This window comes from Rhamphochromis longiceps, linkage group LG7 (genome assembly GCF_057381845.1).
Source record: "Rhamphochromis longiceps isolate RC_006_pf linkage group LG7, R_longiceps_female_GT1.1, whole genome shotgun sequence".
Lineage (NCBI taxonomy): Eukaryota > Metazoa > Chordata > Actinopteri > Cichliformes > Cichlidae > Rhamphochromis > Rhamphochromis longiceps.
The window spans coordinates 8,730,157-8,750,562 of NC_140563.1; the positions used below are offsets into that span (position 1 = coordinate 8,730,157).

Sequence of the window (20,406 nt, forward strand, 5' to 3'; positions counted from 1 at the left end):
CTGCTTCCACTGATTGCAATCGAAGTTATTGAAAGCAGCTGCTGAGTTAGTTCTTGCAGGTCCTCAGACTGGTGGTGCACAGTAAATTGGTTCTGGTTGCATTTTTACTGTGAAACAGTAACTCAGCTTCAGAGAACCTAAAGACTTTCTCTCACTGTTAATAAGTAATAAGTAGGTAAAGTCATCAGGGTGTTCTGTTTCACTCGGCCAGTATTTGTCAGTCCAGATTTGGCTGAAATTATAATCATAATAAACTGTTTTATAAATTGTGAATTATATAAATTATTATTTTTTTGTTACTTGATTCCCATCCTTTGTTAGTTAAGCCTGGCTCCTGACAGCCTGCCTCCCTGTTTGCTGAATTAATGATGAGCTGTTTCTTGTTGGGTGACAGGAAGTGGAAAAGGTTCATTGCACAGAGCAAGAGAGATACCCTGGAGCTGACTCTGCAGATGGACTTGACAAAAAAAGCCTTTTGAGAGGAAATGCCGGCAGGTTGCACTTACCAAACTGTTGAGCTGGGTCAAATTACACAAGAGGATGAAAGCTGGTAGGTCAACATTTTAGGGTTTTTTTTCTGAAGAAATTATACTGAGGTCTGCTGGCTGTTTTTTTTCTCGCTCCCTCATGTAAAAAGCCAGAGAAAACACTCACTGAGGTTAAGAAATTTGCCAGACTAAAAGTCATGCTCCCATGCTGTATCCTCCCACTGCCGTGACTCATTTTGTCCCTGTGCACCTTTTTACTTATATTCTTAACTCAGTTGTCATACTTTTGTGCAGAAATTTATATTTTCCTAAGTTAAAAATGAATGAACACTCCAGCTCTCACTGAGAAACTGGAGACCCCTGTAAAGGCTAGATGCCTCAGCCTTAAGTGTATCACTGCTCCATGGTGTAAAGATAGGACTTGAAAGGGACAGAAGACTACTTCAAAACTGAATGAACACTTTTTATCTTTTGTGTGTGTATGAATTTTCCTCTGATGTTACAAGTGGGATTTACTGAAATGGACAACAAGCATCAGCAGAGTGAAAAAGGATGTGATGCACTCTCTGTGCTCCCAAGCAGCTTCTTACTGCAGGTAGATTCTCTTACAGCGAGCAGCATGCTTGTCTCAGTTTTCTTTGTATTTAGCCTGGAGTTTGTACACAGAAAGATGATGGCAAGTCTGGTTTGTTTTTCAGGCTGCAACAGCCCCTTGTTCTCTGAGCAGTCAGCGATGAGCTCAGATTTCAGTTACATAACTCTTTAAATAGATTCCACTGTAAACATACAGTCCACTCTCTTTGAGGGTATTTGATTAAAGTCACTTGCAGATCATTTTCCTTTAATCTAAATACATACCAGAGTGTGCGTGTGTATATACACTTACAGGCCACTTCATTAGGTACACCTGTTCAACTATCTTTTAATGCACATGGCAGCAACTCAGTGCATTTATACATGTAGACGTGGTGAGGGCTGAAATTCAAACCGAGCGTCAGAATGAGGAAGAAAAGTGATTTAAATGACTTTGACTGTGGTGTGTTTATGGTGCCACACAGGATAGTCTGAGCATTTCAGGAACTGCTCATGCACTCCAATTTTCCCACACAATCTCTAAGGTTTACAGCGAAAGGTCCAAAAAAGAGAAAATATCCAGCATGCGGCAGTTCTCTGTGGGGGAAAAGAAAATATTTTGTTCATGCCAGAGGTCAGAGGAGACTGGCCAGACTGTTTTGAGCTGATAGGAAGGCAGGAGTATCTCAAACAACCACTCATTACAACCAAGCAGAAAAACATCTCTGAATGCACAACACATGGATCCTTACAGCAGACGATCAGGTGCCACTCCTGTAAGTTGGCAACAGGGACCCGAGGCTGCAATTTGCACAGCCATTGGCTGCTCTGAGTCTCAATTTCGTCTGCAACACTGACTGCTCGGGCTGCTGCTGCTGCTTGGTACACTCTCTGTACTAACACAGCACAGTTTAAACACCACAGCCTACCTGGGTATTGTTGCTCACTGTCCCTTTATGACCACAGTGTACCTATCTTCTAATGGCTGCTTCCAATAGGACAACACACAAAGTTCACATTATCATGTTCATGAAACCAGTTTGAGACGAGTCCACTATGCAGCGTCTTTTGGGATGTAACGGAATGAGACATTTCCAATATTAAGAACATCTTGAAGGCAAAAAGGGGTATAAGCAAGGTGTACCTAATAAACTGACCTGTGAATTCATGTATGCATATATATGATATATATATATATATATATATATATATATATATATATATATATATATATATATATATATATATATATATATATATATATAGCCACTCACCAACACTGACTCCACTCACCAGTTGAAGCATCTGTTTGTGTGGAATTTGTTTCTGTCCTCGGTTGATGAACAGTGTTTCAGCATGACTATGTTTGGCTTTGGGTGCTTGTTCACATCTGGCAGAGGTGCCAGCAGACCCTGTGAGAGGGCCAATAACATCAAACAGAAAGCGAGAAAGTTGTATTTATACAAAAAATGGTGTCTACATCCTATGTCCACGTTTGTGTTTTATAAAAAATATTGTTTTTATTTTAAGTATGCTTCAATATTTGGTTAAAAGTTTACAAACCTAACTGTAATATTTCATCACCTCATGGCAACAACATTATAAACCAGAGTTTTACTGTAACTCCCTTTAAGTATTCAGAGAAAAGTCAAGTGTCATTTGTCTGCTGTTTTTCCATGTGATTAAAAAAAAGATGATTTGTTATGTTAATCCTCAGATCTTTCAGTACTTAGGATTACAAGACCTGCTAAACTGTGCTGAAGTATGCTGCACATGGAAATCTATCATCCAGTCGGGCGTGTTGTGGAGTCAGGTCTGCACTCAGAGATTACTTCTTGTGTTTAATTTATGATGCTGTTAAATTTTTTTTAGTTTAAATAGCAAGAGTCTGGATGTCCCCTAATTGTTGCTCTTACTAGATCAACCTATCTGTGGCCAAAGACTGGATAACAGACAGCACAGTGAAGAACATTCTGCAGAGTTACCGTTTATTTGTGACCCATCTTAACCTGCGTGGCTGCACGTCCCTGCAGTGGTCCAGCCTGAGATTTGTCAGTAAGTGTTCAATGCTGGATTTAAGGTGGTTTATATGCAGGTGTGCAAAGATCAATGCAATTTGCATTATGATTATGATTATTATTATTATTATAACCACAATAATGAGTCAAACTAATCAAAATGTCGATCTTTATATATTTGAATTACAAACACAACACCGATAACACATAAAAGCAACAAAAAAATAGTTTTTTCATCTGATGCAGACTTTTTGCTTTACAAATTACAGAACAGGTTAATGAAGGCAAAACAAACAGCCTTTAAGGTTCATATTTTAACTTGAGTCAGGACAATCTGATGATCTGGTATTTCTGCGGCACCCTCAAAGCGCTCGGCTCCAGCTCCTCCTCCTCCAGCTCTGCCTGTGCTTCCATCAGTGTGTTCCAGAGCTTGGGGTCTGTCTGGTCTTGATCTGGCCTGCTTTGCTGCTTTGGACACTCTCTGTTGTAAGCTTTCACATACTCCTCCACGCTCTCCCCAGCATATTCCAGAGGAGAGTAGCACACCAGGCCTGAAGGACTCACTCCTGGATGGAGGCTTAACCAGTAAACCATGTATTGAATGCTGAAAAAAGGCAGGGAGTTTTTAGTTAACTTGTCAGCATTTAACATTGAAAAAAGATGCTTATAAAAATTTGAGCTGAGGAACCCACCTGTAGTCACACACCCAGAGGTTTCCTTCCAGTTTTAAATGTAACAGGAAGTAGAGGTCTTCAAGAACCCCGTGCTGGACAAACGTCAGGTTGTTGTTTGACAAGTCCAGCTCCTGGAGATGCAAGAGCCCAGTCAGAGAGCCTGAGAGTGAGAGAGAGAAAGCAGAGGTTCATGGGCACAGCTTCCGTTAGCTTCTTGACTCTCTCAGTATAAACATATGAAGAGCAAACGCAGTGCAGTCAGACTTTAATATAAATGCTCAGCCTGTCTTCAGTGTGTGTCTGAATAACTTCACCACACTGATCACTTTGTCTTCAACCTCCTAAGCTTTCCCCACCATAAATTAAATTATTACAGTATACAGAACGATGGCAGAACGCCCGCTGTCTCTGAAAACACAAAATGGGAAACAGAAGGCGGCAAGACTTGTATAACTGTTCTTAACCTTTTGACTTTGCATATCCATATGGTATCCATCACATAAAGAAAGTGGCGTATACAAATTTGCAGTTGTGCATGTGGATACAAACCTACTGAGCGCCGTACATGCTGTTGTATTCCCTGATTATTAGAAAATAGGTAATAATAGCATGCTTACCTTTGTCCAGGTGCTCCATGTTGTTATTGCTGAGATTAAGGGTTCGGAGACTCTTCGCGGCATTAAAGTCTCTAGCTTTGAGGTGACTGATCGAATTATGCGACAGGTCGATGTGGACAACGTTGTCGGGGATACCTGAGGGCACCTCAGTAAAACCTGAGCATAAATAAATGCAGAAAAAGCTTTATCTATATGTTCAGCTCAATCTTTCATGCATTCAATTCAAATTGGTCAAACCCAAGAGTGCTCCAAGAAGTCAGCACAAGTTCCACTACTGGATGATTAGTGACTAAAATGTAGCGCAGAGACAAATTGGAGTTCTGTTTCTATCCAGAAAATGAGTTAAACACTAAAATACAGGCTTCAGGCCAGCAGGATGATAGTAGTACATCTAATTTAGTCCTTTTTTGGACACACTACAAATGGTTTTCTATTTTAATAGGACTGTTCTCATAAAAAAGCCAGATGTTGGCTTTCTTTTCAAATTTATAAGGTGACAAACTCCTATAAAGTGATAATATAAGAGGTTAAGTAAGCACACATTTGCAAACCCACACGTGCATGTTTGCTTGTTTTACGTTAGGTTGTGAAAATTCTTTGAGTGAGTTGTTTAGTCGTCCCAGCCAAGCAACAGCAATATTTAATCATGAGCATACACGCTCTCTGACAGTCGCAGGTATTTTTCCTAACCCCTCTCTTACATAACAAAAACACATGTGATAAACCTCTCAGGAAATGGCTCAGAGGAGAGGAGGGTAGAGTGCAGAGAGCTTGCCTCGGTTACTGCAGTCCATCCGTATTTGGGGGTAATGGTAGGTGAAGCAGACTGTAGTAGCATCTGGTTTGCTTCGAATTGAACTGGGCTCTAAAGCGCCCGTGTAACCCGTTTCATTACTCTGTTGGTTGTTGGCTGGGTCTGGTTCTTTGCAGAGTAACTCAGGATCAACGTGCTTCAACTTCATGTTTTTTAACCAGATGGGCTTGGCACACCTAGAAGAGGGGACATTTAGACACTGAGTAATGACTTAAAAAGTGCACACTACATACTGAGTTTTGTTGGAATCACTTACCTGGCGTGGTTTCCTAGATTACGATTGCTTGGCACCTGAAGAGTGCGTACAAGACTATCAATTGGGCAGAGACAGTTCCAGGGGTTATCATATAAACGCAAGTAGCCAAGGTTTGGCATGGGGATGAGAACCTCCTCACTAAGTGTTTGGAGGCGGTTGTGCTGAAGCAGCAGGGTGGTAAGCTTTGTCAGACCCTGGAAGGCCCCATCCTCCACTAGAGAGATCTGGTTCTGCTGCAGGTCCAGACTATCTAAATTCTCGTATCCGAGGAAGGCTCCATCATGAAGGACTTTAATTCGGTTACGGGCTAGAAGGAGGTGCTTGGGTTTGTTGGACCATGTGTTTGCGGTGGGAATAAAAGAGAGACGCCGTTCTTGGCAGTCTACAAAGACATGCCCAGATTCTGGTGACTCTAAACAGTTGGGTGACACAAGACCAGATGGGCCTGACCTGCTGTGACGGCGAGGACCTCTTGCCCTGACGATTAAAACACAAACAGCTGATTAATCTGTGAAAAATGGGCTGCAGAAATCAAATTAAATGTAGGAGTAATCCATACCTGTCCCGTGTGAGTTTGTGCCTTGCTCCTTTGAGGCCTCTGCCCTTCCCTGGTTTTTTCATCTGGATGGATGGGAGCAGCAGGAGGAAAAGGCAGAATAAGAGGAGAGGGGGGATTGCACGCATCCTGAACCCTGCAGGGGGGATTGTCTCTTCAGCAAGATTAACTGGAGTCAAATCAGCTTCTGATGAAAGTTTTCAAACTGGGAAATGGAAATAACAGGTCAAAGGGCAAATTTGGTATTGTTGATTGTACACAGGAGCTGTCATCCCAGCAGAAGTGAGAGGTAACACACCAATCTGTTATAACATTATGACCAATCACAGGTGAAGTGAATAACACTTATCTCTATGTTATCGAGTGAGTGAACATTTTGTCCTCAAAGTTGGTGTTAGAAGCAGGAAAAACAAGCAAACGTGAGTATCTGAGCGAGGTTGACAAGGGCCAAATTATGATGGCCAGAACATCTCCAGAACTGCAGCTTGTGGGGTGTTCCTGGTCTTCAGTGGTCAGTACCTATCAAAAGTGGTTCAAGGAATGAATATGGGAGGCCGAGGCTCACTGATCCTTGTGGGGAGCGAAGGGTGGCCTGTGTGGTCCGATCCAGCAGACGAGCTACTTCAGCTTAAACTGCCGAAAAGGTTAGCGTTGGTCCTGATAGAAAGGTGTTAGAATACACAGTCCATCGCAGTTTGCTCAAAAATAAACTAACAAGCGGTACATGAGTATCAGAACTGGACCATGGAGCAATGGAAGAAGTGTTCTCGTCTGGTGAATCATGTTTTCTTATAAATCACATGGTTGGCTGGGTGCAGGTGTGTCGCTTACTTGAAGAACTCCTGGCACCAGGACGCACTGTAGGAAGAAGGCAAGCTGGTGGAGGCAGTGTGATGCTTTGGGCAATGTTCGGCTGTGTTCTTTCAGCAGGATAATGCACCCTGTCTCAAAGCAAAAATGGTTCAGGAACTTTTTGAAGAGCACAACGATGAGTTTAAGTTGTCTCCAAATTCCCCAAATCTCAATCTAATTGAACATCTGTGAGATGTGCTGAACAAACAAGTCAAATCCACGGATCCCCCAACACACAACTTAGAGGACTTAAAGGATTTGTTGCTAACATCTTGGTGTCTGATACCACAGAAACACCTTCAGGGGTCTGGTAGAGTCCGTGCCTCGATGGTCAGGGCTGTTTTGACAGCAACCAACACAATATTAGGCAGGTGGTCAAAATGTTATTCCTGACTGGTGTATGTACAGCTTTAAAATACAGTGGATTACTATGACAATACTTGTTCATTCATTAAGATACAGTCATAAAGTATTTCAAAAAATATTCAGCATAGTACAAGTAAACATGTATCTGTTCTATACTGCTCACTGTTTTATTGCAGGTGAATGCAGAAACCTGCAGGAGCTCAATGTGTCTGAGTGCTTTAATGTTACAGTAAGTGAACATGTTAACAACGAACATCTTAAAGCTACAGAAAAATGCATCTTGCTTTTGTATGTGCACATTTACAGTTTTCTAAAGTTTGACTTTGACTTTCTAAACCTTGACAAAACCCTGATTCTAATTGATTTCATCCACCGATAAATAAACAGGCAATGGTCAGTTTTCCAAATATAGATTCTAGTAACAGGTTCCTTCCTGGTTGGATGGGAAGTAACATTTCAATCTCTCCTTTTGTAGGATATGATGGTCCAGAGAATTTTGGAGGGCTGTCCCTGCCTGCTCTACTTGAACCTTTCTTGCACCCTCTTAACAAACAAAACTCTACAAGAGCTGTCCAGGTAGGTCTCCATTTGTGGTAAAACCATCAGTGATTTAGACTTTGTCACCAGAATAGATTTAAAAGATGCTACAAACGGTGTATCGGTGTGCATAATGTTTCTTTCTGATGGCATCCCGCCCCTCAGGTTCCAGAATTATCTACGTGTCTGTTTGTCCAGTTGAAGCCCACAGCTGGCTTGTATTTCATGTCCGAAATGAATGCGGTCTGTGCCAGCAAAATGATTTAGAGAAACAGATGCTACACTGTATAATTGTATGACAGGTTGATCGATTTCCATGATGGTGTTGCTCTCTCACGGCTTGTAGTATTATGCAATGCTATCTGATTCACATTTTCCCACAGAATAATGTGAGGATGCTCACCTTTAATTGACAATGACATTTTCCTTTTTTATGCCAAGGCTTTCTTTTCAAATGTAACTTTTTTGTGCTAAAAACAAACAACCAAACAACCAACTATGATCCGTACAAGGCTCATTAACACATAATATGCCTTCATCATTTCTTACATCTAACAGAAACTGCCTGAGCCTTCAGTATCTGAGTCTGGCCTACTGCGACAGATTCACAGACGAAGGTTTTCTGTACCTGGCCACAGGGAAGGGCTGCCACAATCTCATCCACCTCAACTTGTCCGGCTGCACCCAGGTCAGTTGATGCGTTTCTCTCAGCTGCTCCACTCAAATTCAGCTGAAAACAGCAAATGGCTTTTGACCTCCTCAGTCCGTCTTGAACAAATCCAATCACTCGTCTGTTTGCACGTGTTCTCTCTTGTTCCTGGCGTTGCTGGGGTTTGCACTCGGGGAGAGCGCCGAGCGAATGAGCAGAAGAGAGGAAAAGGCAGCTGTGGCCAAGCAGAGGTTTGGGTTGGCCCACCCACTCAGCATGTGTACACTCTGTAACGTAACCCACGTACTGCAACATGAAAGACACTCTTCTGGGAATGCGTATTAGTTTGCTTCCAGATGTATAGTTTTATGGGGCCCTGAAAATTCTGTGAATGAGGAAAAGTGCATCCAGGAGACTGATTAAGATGATGAAACAGATTTTCCCCTCTCCTCCTAGTTGACCGTGGCTGGGTTCAGATATATTTCTGCTGGATGTCCTGCACTTGAAGAGATTGTGATCAACGACATGCTCACGCTCTCAGATAGCTGTGTCCTGGTGAGTGTAAATCATGGCACATGAATGTGTCTTGTCTTGTGCATAATTCTTTGTACCCACACCCTTAACCCCATGTTGCTCTTCTCTAACAGGCCCTCCTTACCAGATGTCACTGCTTGTCTGCTATTTCTCTGCTGGATGCACCACATCTTTCCGATATCGCTTTCAAAGCTGTTGCTGAAGCAGCCAAACTGAAGTCTTTCAGCATAGAGGGTGCGATCACATCCCACAGTCTTCATTTCAATACACGCACAGTGGGGGAAATAATTATTTGATCCCCTGCTGTATTTGTAAGTTTGCGGCTTAAAAAGAAATGATCAGTCTCTAAATTTTATGGTAGTTTCATTTAAAAGGAGAGTCAGAATATCAAGGAAATATCCAGAAAAAACACATTACATCAAAGTTACAAATTGATTTAAGTGCCATTGAGTGAAACAAGTATTTGAATAATTCATGATTCCACAGATTGGTTGTGTGCCCAAGTTGCACACAGATTTCAGTCAGTCAAACAAAGATACTCCTGATTGCAACTCATATGTACAAAGCACACCTGTCCACATAATCAGTTTTGTCCATTCCAACCTCTCCACCATCATAGACATGACCAAAGAGCTGCCACAGGACATCAGGGGCAAGATGGTAGACCTGGGAAAGGTTGAAATGAGGTACAACAACATCAGCAAGAAGCTTGGTGAGAACTATTAGTGCAATTATTCAGAAATAGAAGAACTATAAAATGATCATTGCTCATCCTTCATTCTGGAGCTCCGTACAAGACGATGCCTCATGGGGTGAAAATTGTGTGTGGATCAGCACAAAACTACACAGGAGGACCTTGTTAATCAGCTTGGCAATAGACTACGCCAGGGGTGGGCAATTCCAGGCCTTGAGGGCCGGTGTCCCTGCAGGTTTTAGATCTCACCTTGGGTCAACACACCTGAATCACATGATTAGTTCGTTACCAGGCCTCTGTAGAACTGCAGGAGCTAATTTAGCCATTTAAATCAGCTGTGTTGGTTCAAGGACACATCTAAAACCTGCAGGGACACCAGCCCTCGAGGCCTGGAGTTGCCCACCCCTGGACTACGCCATAATGGATTGAACCCACATGGTCCCCCTGCTCAAGAAGCCACATGTAAGTTTGCCAGTGAACATCTAAATGAGGCTTGGGAGAAAGTGCTGTGGTCAGATGAAACTATAATCAAGCTTTACAGTATTAACTCAACCCGTTACGTTTGAACGAAGAAAAGTACTGAGTATGACCCAAAAAATACCATCCCGATAGTGAAGCATGGACTTGGAAACATTATCCATTGGGACTGTTTTTTTCTGATACTGGTACAGGACAATTCTACAGGACTTGAAGCTTTGAGTGCCCAAGCAGAGGCCAACAAACTGAGAAGTTGGCCAAAGTCTCTCCTAAGATGTGTCCTAACCTGGTGACCTACCTGTGCCTGCTAACACAGGTTTCTCCACCAAGTATTAGGTCATGTTTTGCTTGGGGTGGAAATACTCATTTCACTCAATGACATTAAAAAATCAATTTATAACTTGTATGTAATGTGTTTTGGTTGATTTCTGTCTTTTTCCATTAAAATGGAACTACAATAAAAATTAAGAGGCTGTTCATTTTTTTCAAGCGAGCAAACTTAAAATTTCAGCAGGGGATCAAATAATTGTTTCCCCATTGTGTGAAGAGTTTTAATACTGCTCCAGTTATTCTCCACTATGTTGTACACAATGCTTGTGCGTTAGGCAACTACCAGCTCACAGACTTGAGCTGGAACGCCCTGTTCAGAAGCTCACAAGGTCTCCGCAGGCTCCACGCAGCAGAATGCCCCGGGATGACTGACGCAAGCCTCAAATCTGTAGCCTCCCTCCAACATCTGCGGTATCTTAACATCTCGTATTGCAACAGGTGTGTGCTTGTTTGTGATGACCGAAGTCTCACTTTTCATACCTTTTCTTTACATTTCTTTAAATAATGTGTTTCAGGGTGACTGATGTTGGGGTGCAGTATTTGACTAAAGGCTGCTCAGCAAATGAACTGCAAGAACTGAATGTCAGTCACTGCAGTCACATCACCGACATCTCTGTCATGAGGATTGCACAAAGGTACACACAGTTACGTCTCTGATTATATGACAGTTTTTTTTTCATGAGTATTTACCCAGAACTGAGCCTAAATACTATCATAAAGCAGCTTTTGTTTGCATTTTTTCCAACTTGTTAGGTTGTGTAAACTTCTCCATCTCAATCTGAGTTACTGCGAGAGGCTGACGGACTCGGCCGTGGAGTGGCTGGGTGGGAGCTCTCTCTGCTCACTTGACCTCAGCAGCTGCAACATCCAGGATCAAGTACTGTTACCATGTTTGCTCTTGTTTTCACGCATTGCTGAAGATTTGAATTTTGGGAATTTGAAGAACAACCTGTAACTTGGGTATTTGCATTTTTAGGGACTGGCCACTCTTGAGGGAATTCCCTTGAGGAAATTGGTTATTGCCAAGTGCTTCTCTGTCACAGACGCTGGAATTAAGGTGCATATTTATCTGGAATTTCAGCCAACTGTTCAGCGTCCAAGTTTTCTTCTTCTCACATTGTTTTGTAACATTGACAGCTGATGGGAATTACAATTGTATCCAAACCTTTTCCTGGACTAATGGTTTTACAAAATGAAACCCTTCTCTTTTTCCACAGCTATTTCAAAGAATCTTTTGCTTTCAACAAGCCAACACCATTGAAGAAATGATTTCCAATTTCCTCCATGTTTAGTCCTCATTTATTTTCTAATCAGTAACACTTCATCACACATCTCTCATTTTCTTTGTTTCTCACAATGAGCAGAAGCTGTGCAAGAATGTGACAGACCTGGAACATGTCGATATCTCTCATTGTGTGGCTCTGTCTGACGCAGCCGTCAGAGCCTTTTCGTTTTACTGCAGAGGCCTGGTCGCACTGCGGATGGTCGGCTGTTTTAAGGTATAAACGTGCACATTACTAAGGCATTTAATGTTACCCAGTTGAAGGAACTGCCTTTCTTCTTGTCATTTCATGACATTTTTTCATTTTTCTCCCCCTGCCTCAGATGACCGATATGGCCGTGCAGTATCTGACAAGTGGATCTCAGTACTTGCGAGAGCTTGATGTGAGTGGTTGTGTTCTTCTCACAGATCTCACACTTCGGTACTTGGAAAGAATTTGTCCTCCACTCAGTTCCATCACGATGGCCTGCTGCAGCGGCATCTCGAGGTACGGCATGCTCTTAAAAGTTCACAGCAAAGCTAAACTCCTGCCCAAAACTTTAACCGATCGATAAAGGTGTGTTTCCTCAGGGCAGCTGCCTCAAAACTTCAGCCACGTGTGACATACTGGGAGCACAGCAGCGACACCCCTCCATACTGGTTTGGATACAACATGGGGCATCTGGTCACAAAACCCAGCAAGTGATGATCCATCAGAAGTAGCAAAGCAGTAATCAGTAATGACAACTGCAGTAAGTCCATGCAGGAAATAAACAGAGGTTTACCTGTGTGGTCTTTCTGGTCTGTACCTGTCGGGACAGAAGCCTACAACACAAAGTTTTACCTGCTTTGCTGACACATTTCATCAGTTTCCAACAGCACAGTTGAAGTGGTGTACTAGTTTACTTCAGGAGCCAGTTTGCGGTCCTATCTATTAATAATATAGCAACCTTTTCTCACTGGAAATCCTATTTATATGCACAGTTTCTCATGGACTTGATGTTTCCGGCCATCATTGGTCTGAAATGACTGAATTCAAAGTTTGCTTCAAATTCAGAAATGTCTCAACATAATCTTTAGAACAGGGGTCTCAATGTTGGAAAGGCTGTCAGCTGTGTGGGGGGGCCCCCTTGTGGCGAGAGAGCACAGTTGCACTATTGAGCACATGTTCCAGTGATCAGAGTTGGAGCTAGCACATAGCAAGAGCCGCCTGGCAGACTGACTCTGCAGGGGGTGTCTACACACGGTGTGAGTTGTGTGCGTCGCTAAAGAACTGTGAGTAGACGTGGAGCCATGCCTGAAAAGGACAGTTTTAGTCTTTTATGCCAATTAGACATTTAGTGGATGTAGAAGTGCAATGTGTATCGACCTGTTCGCTATGTGGCTAGTTCATGCTACTAATGCTACCTGTTATGCTACATACCTGCTAGCTGTAAGCTAAACGATTTGGTGTTTGTGATATATTGTTGTTGGGTGTATTGGCAATCAATGTCATGTACTGTAAGGGTTTGGGAGTAGTGTATGAAACTCGTGCATGTAGATGTTCATATAGGAATTCCCATTTGTAGTTCTGGTTAGATTCGAAGAACGCTAATGCATCATAATTCATGACTTAGATGTTTATTACATTCAGTATTCTGTATATGTTCTGTTCACAGACCACACACACCCACACCCCTCACCACTCTGTAAGCCTGCGGTTGCATTACTGTGTTGCTGTACTGTGCTGTTAAGCTGAGGAATCACAGTAAAGACGGTATAACCTTTATCTGTGCGTCCTGTGTGTTCTGACCGACACCCCAAGGTGAACACCACTGCTATTCAGCCAACGCCTATACAGTCCTGGGTTCAACCCAAATTAACATTGGTCCTTCGAGCCGGATGGTGCTTTCCTTGGATCCTAAAGATGCAGCCTAGTTTCTTCTCCAGTGAAGATGTCTCAGATTCAACTCGCCCAAGGCGCCAAGTGCAACCTCCTCCCTACCTTGCAGACTATGAGGTGAGCTTGGTGGGCCACCAACGAGACATGACACCCTACCGTCACTCGTACACAGCACAGTATGCACCCGGGCTAGAAGAGCAAAAGCAGTACGTGCCATCGGCAGTGTCTGTACAGACCTCCCGCTCGTCTAGCCCAACAAGTCAGCCTGGATGGGAACACACCGTGGATGAATGGACCGCTTCCTCGAATGATCTGCAGGATATGCGGCAGCATGTGCCCAGTAGGGATGGCCTGAACCATCAGCCTCCTTCTCCTTTCCATCGACCATGGGAAATGTCTGCAGTTTCGGGTTCGCAGTGTGGTATGAATGGCAGACCTCAGCCTTACGCCCAAACACGTGAACCAGACAGAGGTGTCGGAGCAACGGGACCAGAGATCACCCCCAACACATGTACCCCCTCTGTCTTCCTTCCAACGTATGCAGCCCATCAGTGTCCCCACGATTAGTTCCCATACACATAGAATAGATGCACGAACGAGTCCATGGCCGCAGTATGACAATAGGCAGGACATCCATGCTCAACAAGAATACCAAAGGCCATACTTTCGCCCACCATCAGCTCAGAGTATTCCACCCAAGGATACTACAATGATTGATACATTGGATAGGATGATGGGTGAACTACAGCTGTTAAAGGAGCAGACACTGACAGCTAGTCGGCCAACCCCGCCATTCCCCAACAGTGCACCTTCCTTTGGGTTTGAACATCCACCTATCATTCCGCAACATTTGAAGCCTCCTTGGCAGGAGCAGTTTTCTGCTAGTGCTTATCCCAGTTTCCAGAGTCAAGCCCCCACCAACATCTGGAGCTAGCAGCCCGTCGCCGAGGTATCAAGACCTATCATAACATCATCGCAATATAAACCTCATCCATCCCCAGCCTACCAGCCACCACATGTAATGGCACAAGAGAAAACATACAGGGGTCCAACTCCAAGTATTCCCGATCTCATTAAGAAGGACCCAAGCGAGTTTGCCCGGTTAAAGATCGCACTTGACAATCTACTGCCACCGGATGGGACAGAGCTTTTCAAGTTTCAGATACTGATGGATCATTTGAAACTAGATGAAGCACGTCTCATAGCTGATGCATATCTCAATTCTCCATCCCCCTATACTGACACCATGGCAGCCCTATCGGAGAAGTTTGGTCAGCCCCACCAGTTAGCCCTCAGGAAGATTGCCGGTGTTATGGATGCACCGGACATTCGTCGCCGGGATGTGGAGGCTTTTGAAAGATTCGCACTGCAGATTCGGACTCTCGTTGGTATGCTGAAGACCCTTGGTCCGGATGGCGAAGTGGAACTGAAATGTGGCTCTCATGTGGCACGGCTCCTCAGTAAGCTGCCAGCTGAAATGAGGTCTGAGTTCCGGAGACATATGTGTCGCCATCCAGGGGTAGTATACAACCTAACAGACTTTTCAGACTGGTTACAGCTGGAAACATGGTGCCAAGATAGCAGTACCCAGCTTGGGGCTACAGGGCAGAAGGAGAGGGTCATCCAGAAAGCAGAGCGCCTGAGAGAGGCGAAGTCAGTAAAGCGCATGGCCACTATCCTGCATGGCTCAGAGAATCTGCCGACGAAGCAGCCTGTCGAGTCGGTGAGCAGCAAACCAGCTGTCCATAGCAAGAAGAAAGGCCCGCTGAAAGCTTACTGCCCCTACTGTGATACGGAGGACCATTATCTGAGTCAGTGCCCCATATTCCAGTCGTTTGATAAGGCTCAAATCTTAGACTGGATTAAGACAAACCAGCGTTGTTGGCGATGTGGCAGATCACATCAAGCAGCACAGTGCAATCTGAAGAAAGCTTGCAGCCTATGTCAAGGCAAACACCTTCAGATCCTGCATGAGGTCAACGCCAAGAGTGTGAAGGAAGGTACTTGCCTGGTGAGCTCTGCAACTGAAATACTCCACCTAGATAAACCTTCAGATTCTACCCGTGTTCTGCTTAAAGTGATTAGAGTTCTCCTGAGAAATGGTGACAAAACTCTGGACACTTATGCCATCCTGGATGATGGCTCTGACCGCACCATGCTGCTCTCCTCTGCAGCTCAGCAACTGGGCCTAACAGGCACACCTGAAGACCTCGCCCTGAGAACTATCCGTCAGGATATCCAAACGTTACATGGGGCCTGCGTTTCATTCACACTGTCCCCTATCATGCAGCCCCAGAAATCCTTCCACATAGCTAATGCCTTCACTGCCCAGCGGCTTGGCTTAGCTGAGCATTCATATCCAGTTACCATGCTCAAGAGAAGGTACCGACATCTGACGGACTTGCCCCTACAAACCTTCAGCAGAGTTTCACCCCTGTTGCTAATTGGGGCTGATCACCCACATCTCATAAACCCTATAGAGCCTGTGCGCTTTGGATCACCAGGAGGGCCAGCTGCGATGCGAACCCGACTAGGATGGACTCTGCAAGGGCCTGCAAAGTCGCTTGAGTCACAGTTAGAGTCTCAACAGTGTCTCTATACCTCCTGCAGCCCCCTATCTGTTGAACTCCAGAGGAATGTGGAGAAGCTGTGGCAAGTGGATGTTCAACCATATAAGAGTGAAAAGGAGGTGACAAGGTCGAAGGAGGATCATGAAGCCCTTCAGATATTGGAGGCCAGAACAAGGCGCGTGGAGGTTAAGGGAGTGCTCCGGTATGCCACACCCTTATTGAGGAGGAAGGATGCACCACTTTTTCAGGCCACCCAAGAGGCGACACTGCCCAGCCTGAGGAGTATGGAGAGACGTCTGAGCAAAGACCCAGTTAGGGCTGCTGCATATATGGACGAGATTGAAAGGTTGGTGACCTCTGGGTTCGTAGCCAAACTGCAACCGGAGGTTGCCTCTCAGAGCCAAGAGAGTTGCTACATACCTCATCACATGGTCCAGCACAATGGCAAGAATAGAGTGGTCTTTAATTGCTCTTTTCGACACAAGGGACTTAACCTGAACGAGTCCCTATTGCCTGGCCCTGTCCTGAGCCCTTCTCTGGTTGGAGTGCTCCTGCGCTTCAGAGAACACAGCATTGCCATCAGTGGTGACATAAAAGGGATGTTCCACCAGGTGTGCCTACTCCCGGAAGACAAACCGCTCCTGAGGTTTCTTTGGCGCAATATGAATCGGGATGAGCCCCCTCACAGCTATGAATGGCAAGTCCTTCCCTTTGGGACAACATGTAGTCCCTGCTGTGCCTCCTTTGCGCTACAGCGGCATGTCCTCCTGCATAGTGAACCAGGAGAGGAGGTGAGGTTCTCCATCGAACGGTGCTTCTATGTGGACAACTGTCTACAGAGTGTTTCATCGATTGAAGAAGCCCAGCAGTTGGTCAAGAAACTACGGCAGCTTCTGGCTTCCGGGGGTTTTGAAATTCGGCAGTGGGCTAGTAATAGGCCAGAAGTGATTAGTCATCTGCCATCCGAGGCACGGTCAGACAAACTGGAACTCTGGCTGTCACAGGACCGACAAGAAGCGCATGAATCAACCCTGGGACTGAACTGGAACTGTGAGACGGACACCGTCAGCCTCAAGCACCGACCCATTGACTATGGAGAGCCCACTATGAGGAACATATATCGAACCCTGGCTAGTCAGTACGACCCACTTGGGTTCATCATTCCCTTCACCACCAGGGCCAAGATTATTGTACAGCAACTCTGGGACAAGCATCGAGATTGGGATGACCCCCAGTTACCTCATGATTTGCTGCACCAGTGGAAGACATGGAAGGGGGAGTTGGTGCATTTATCAGAGTTAACATTGCCACGATGTTACACACTGCCGCACATGGATCTATCTGACATTGCAAGAGAGGTACATATCTTTTGCGATGCATCAGAGCGAGCCTATGGCTCTGTGGCTTACCTGAGATCAGAAGATCATTATGGTAATGCGCAGCTGTCATTCCTCATGGCCAGATCACGGGTTGCTCCAAGGAAGCAGATATCTATTCCCAGACTCGAACTCTGCGCTGCACTCACTGGAGCCCAGCTCGCAAAGCTACTTCAGACAGAACTAACGTTCAAGGTGACCACATGTACGCTGTGGTCTGATTCAACCACTGTCCTCAACTGGTTGCATTCCACATCCTGCCATTTCAAGGTGTTTGTTGGCACCAGGATTACAGAAATTCAAGAGCTTACTAACCCCAAAGACTGGCGATATGTGGATTCTACAAGAAACCCAGCTGATGACATCACAAGGGGCAAAAGTCTCACTGAACTGGCCAGCCCAAATAGGTGGACTCAAGGACCAGATTTCCTCCTCCTACCTCCTGACCAGTGGCCCTCCTGCCCATCGTTGGGTACATCAGACCCAGAGGATGGCATCGAGCTAAAACGCTCTGCCATATGTCATATGGCTAACACGACCCCGGGTAATCAAACCCCAGAGGCCCAGCGGTTCAACACATGGGCAGAATTAGTAGAAGCCACAGCTAAGGAGATTCAAAATGCAGCAATGCAGGGTGACCCAGTTGGGAGTAACTCATCTACTGCAGGGGCCTACACCGAGGCAGAGCAACAGATCTTGAGACAGATTCAGATGGACTGTTTCCCAGAGGACTACCACCTACTACAAGCAGGCAAACCTATACCGGCTAACAGTCGGCTGCTATGCCTAGCACCGCAGTATGATGCCAATCATAGACTGATCCGGGTTGGTGGCAGGCTGCGGCGAGCAGAGAGCCTTGATCTGTCTGTTGTACACCCTGTGGTCCTGGATCCCACCCATGTGTATACCAGACTACTTATTCAAGATGTGGATGCACGTCTCGGTCATCCTGGCCCAGAGAGAGTATTCGCTGAGCTTCGGCGGACTGTATGGATCCTGCGAGGTAGAGAGGCCGTTAAGCGGCACCAACATAGTTGCATGGATTGCCGTAGGTGGAGGGCAAACCCAGCTTCTCAGCAAATGGCTGACCTGCCACCTGCCCGCCTCAGGCTGTTCAAACCTGCCTTCTATTCGACTGGCATGGACTGCTTTGGTCCTTTCTGGATCAAGATAGGCAGACGCAGGGAGAAGCGATGGGGCATTTTGTTTAAGTGCCTCACTACTCGGGCCGTCCATATAGACCTCCTGACATCCATCGACACTGACTCCTTTCTGATGGCCTTCCGAAGGTTCATTGCGAGAAGAGGGAAACCGGCAGAAGTTTACTCGGATCAGGGGACAAACTTCAAAGGAGGGGAAAAGGAGCTCCAGCAGGCGTTCTCCATCATGAGTCCGGACCTCCAGCAGAAACTGGCTAAGCAGCAGGTTCGTTTCCGCTTCAACCCACCTGCAGCACCCCACTTTGGAGGCACTTGGGAAAGAGAAATCCGCTCTATCAAAAACGCCTTATACACCTCTGTCGGCTCTCAAACAGTGAGTGAGGAAGTACTCAGGACCGTTCTTACAGAAATCGAGGGTATCCTGAATGCCAAACCCCTAGGTTATGTTTCTGCTGATGTGGCTGACATCGATCCAGTGACCCCTAACTACTTGCTCATGGGGCGGCCTGACAGCTCCCTACCTCAGGTAGTGTATCCCGAAGAAGAAGCGCTAGGGAGGCGAAGATGGAGACATTCGCAAATCCTGGTGGACAGATTCTGGTCATCTTTCATCAGACACTATTTGCCTAATCTCCAAACTCGCATGAAGTGGCAGAGACCCATTGGGGGCCATAACAGAGGGAGCGGTTGTTCTGCTGGTGGATCCACAGCTACCCAGAGCATCATGGCAGATTGGGAGAGTGACAAAGATTCTTACTGGTTCTGATGGCCACACCAGAACAGCAGAGGTGAAGATACGTGACAAAACATACACCCGGCCTATAGTACGTCTGATTGTGCTTCCGGCGATCAAGGATGAGGATGACCAGGTGGGGGAGCCCTCGTCTGTATAAACAGCCTTTCCATGGGGCCAATTTGCACCGCAAATTGGGGGGCGGCTATGTTGGAAAGGCTGTCAGCTGTGTGGGGGGGCCCCCTTGTGGCGAGAGAGCACAGTTGCACTATTGAGCACATGTTCCAGTGATCAGAGTTGGAGCTAGCACATAGCAAGAGCCGCCTGGCAGACTGACTCTGCAGGGGGTGTCTACACACGGTGTGAGTTGTGTGCGTCGCTAAAGAACTGTGAGTAGACGTGGAGCCATGCCTGAAAAGGACAGTTTTAGTCTTTTATGCCAATTAGACATTTAGTGGATGTAGAAGTGCAATGTGTATCGACCTGTTCGCTATGTGGCTAGTTCATGCTACTAATGCTACCTGTTATGCTACATACCTGCTAGCTGTAAGCTAAACGATTTGGTGTTTGTGATATATTGTTGTTGGGTGTATTGGCAATCAATGTCATGTACTGTAAGGGTTTGGGAGTATATAGTGTATGAAACTCGTGCATGTAGATGTTCATATAGGAATTCCCATTTGTAGTTCTGGTTAGATTCGAAGAACGCTAATGCATCATAATTCATGACTTAGATGTTTATTACATTCAGTATTCTGTATATGTTCTGTTCACAGACCACACACACCCACACCCCTCACCACTCTGTAAGCCTGCGGTTGCATTACTGTGTTGCTGTACTGTGCTGTTAAGCTGAGGAATCACAGTAAAGACGGTATAACCTTTATCTGTGCGTCCTGTGTGTTCTGACCGACACCCCAAGGTGAACACCACTGCTATTCAGCCAACGCCTATACAGTCCTGGGTTCAACCCAAATTAACACTCAAAC

General features: G+C 45.3%; 3 protein-coding genes across 6 annotated transcripts; 2 read left to right on the top strand and 1 right to left on the bottom strand.

Moving 5' to 3' along the window:
* Positions 1-3,239: 3,239 nt before the first annotated feature.
* On the bottom strand, positions 3,240-8,849 carry LOC146664722 (leucine-rich repeat-containing protein 17-like). 4 transcript variants are annotated; one of them, XM_085411959.1, is made up of 8 exons: positions 8,380-8,849; positions 6,828-6,937; positions 6,000-6,132; positions 5,441-5,917; positions 5,146-5,360; positions 4,371-4,526; positions 3,772-3,913; positions 3,240-3,683 (listed from the first exon to the last, which is right to left on the bottom strand). In XM_085411959.1, exons 1-8 carry the CDS (start codon positions 8,409-8,411, stop codon positions 3,404-3,406), a joined length of 1,545 nt encoding a protein of 514 aa, XP_085268085.1. In that variant the 5' UTR covers positions 8,412-8,849; the 3' UTR covers positions 3,240-3,403. The 4 variants fall into 4 exon arrangements, with proteins under 4 accessions (XP_085268085.1, XP_085268084.1, XP_085268081.1 ...); XM_085411958.1 differs by lacking the exon at positions 6,828-6,937 and having other exon boundaries at positions 8,380-8,845; XM_085411955.1 differs by lacking the exon at positions 6,828-6,937 and having other exon boundaries at positions 6,000-6,201; positions 8,380-8,845.
* Positions 8,850-8,910: 61 nt separating this feature from the next.
* Positions 8,911-13,645, top strand: fbxl13 (F-box and leucine-rich repeat protein 13). The gene is made up of 9 exons (XM_085411963.1): positions 8,911-8,955; positions 9,048-9,168; positions 10,711-10,873; positions 10,951-11,070; positions 11,189-11,312; positions 11,412-11,492; positions 11,800-11,934; positions 12,041-12,204; positions 12,288-13,645. Exons 1-9 carry the CDS (start codon positions 8,926-8,928, stop codon positions 12,400-12,402), a joined length of 1,053 nt encoding a protein of 350 aa, XP_085268089.1. The 5' UTR covers positions 8,911-8,925; the 3' UTR covers positions 12,403-13,645.
* A 3,759-nt stretch (positions 13,646-17,404) lies between these two features.
* Positions 17,405-20,328, top strand: LOC146664724 (uncharacterized). Its single transcript, XM_085411954.1, has 2 exons — positions 17,405-19,806; positions 20,194-20,328. Exon 1 carries the CDS (start codon positions 17,480-17,482, stop codon positions 19,448-19,450), a length of 1,971 nt encoding a protein of 656 aa, XP_085268080.1. The 5' UTR covers positions 17,405-17,479; the 3' UTR covers positions 19,451-19,806; positions 20,194-20,328.
* The last annotated feature ends 78 nt before the right edge of the window (positions 20,329-20,406 follow it).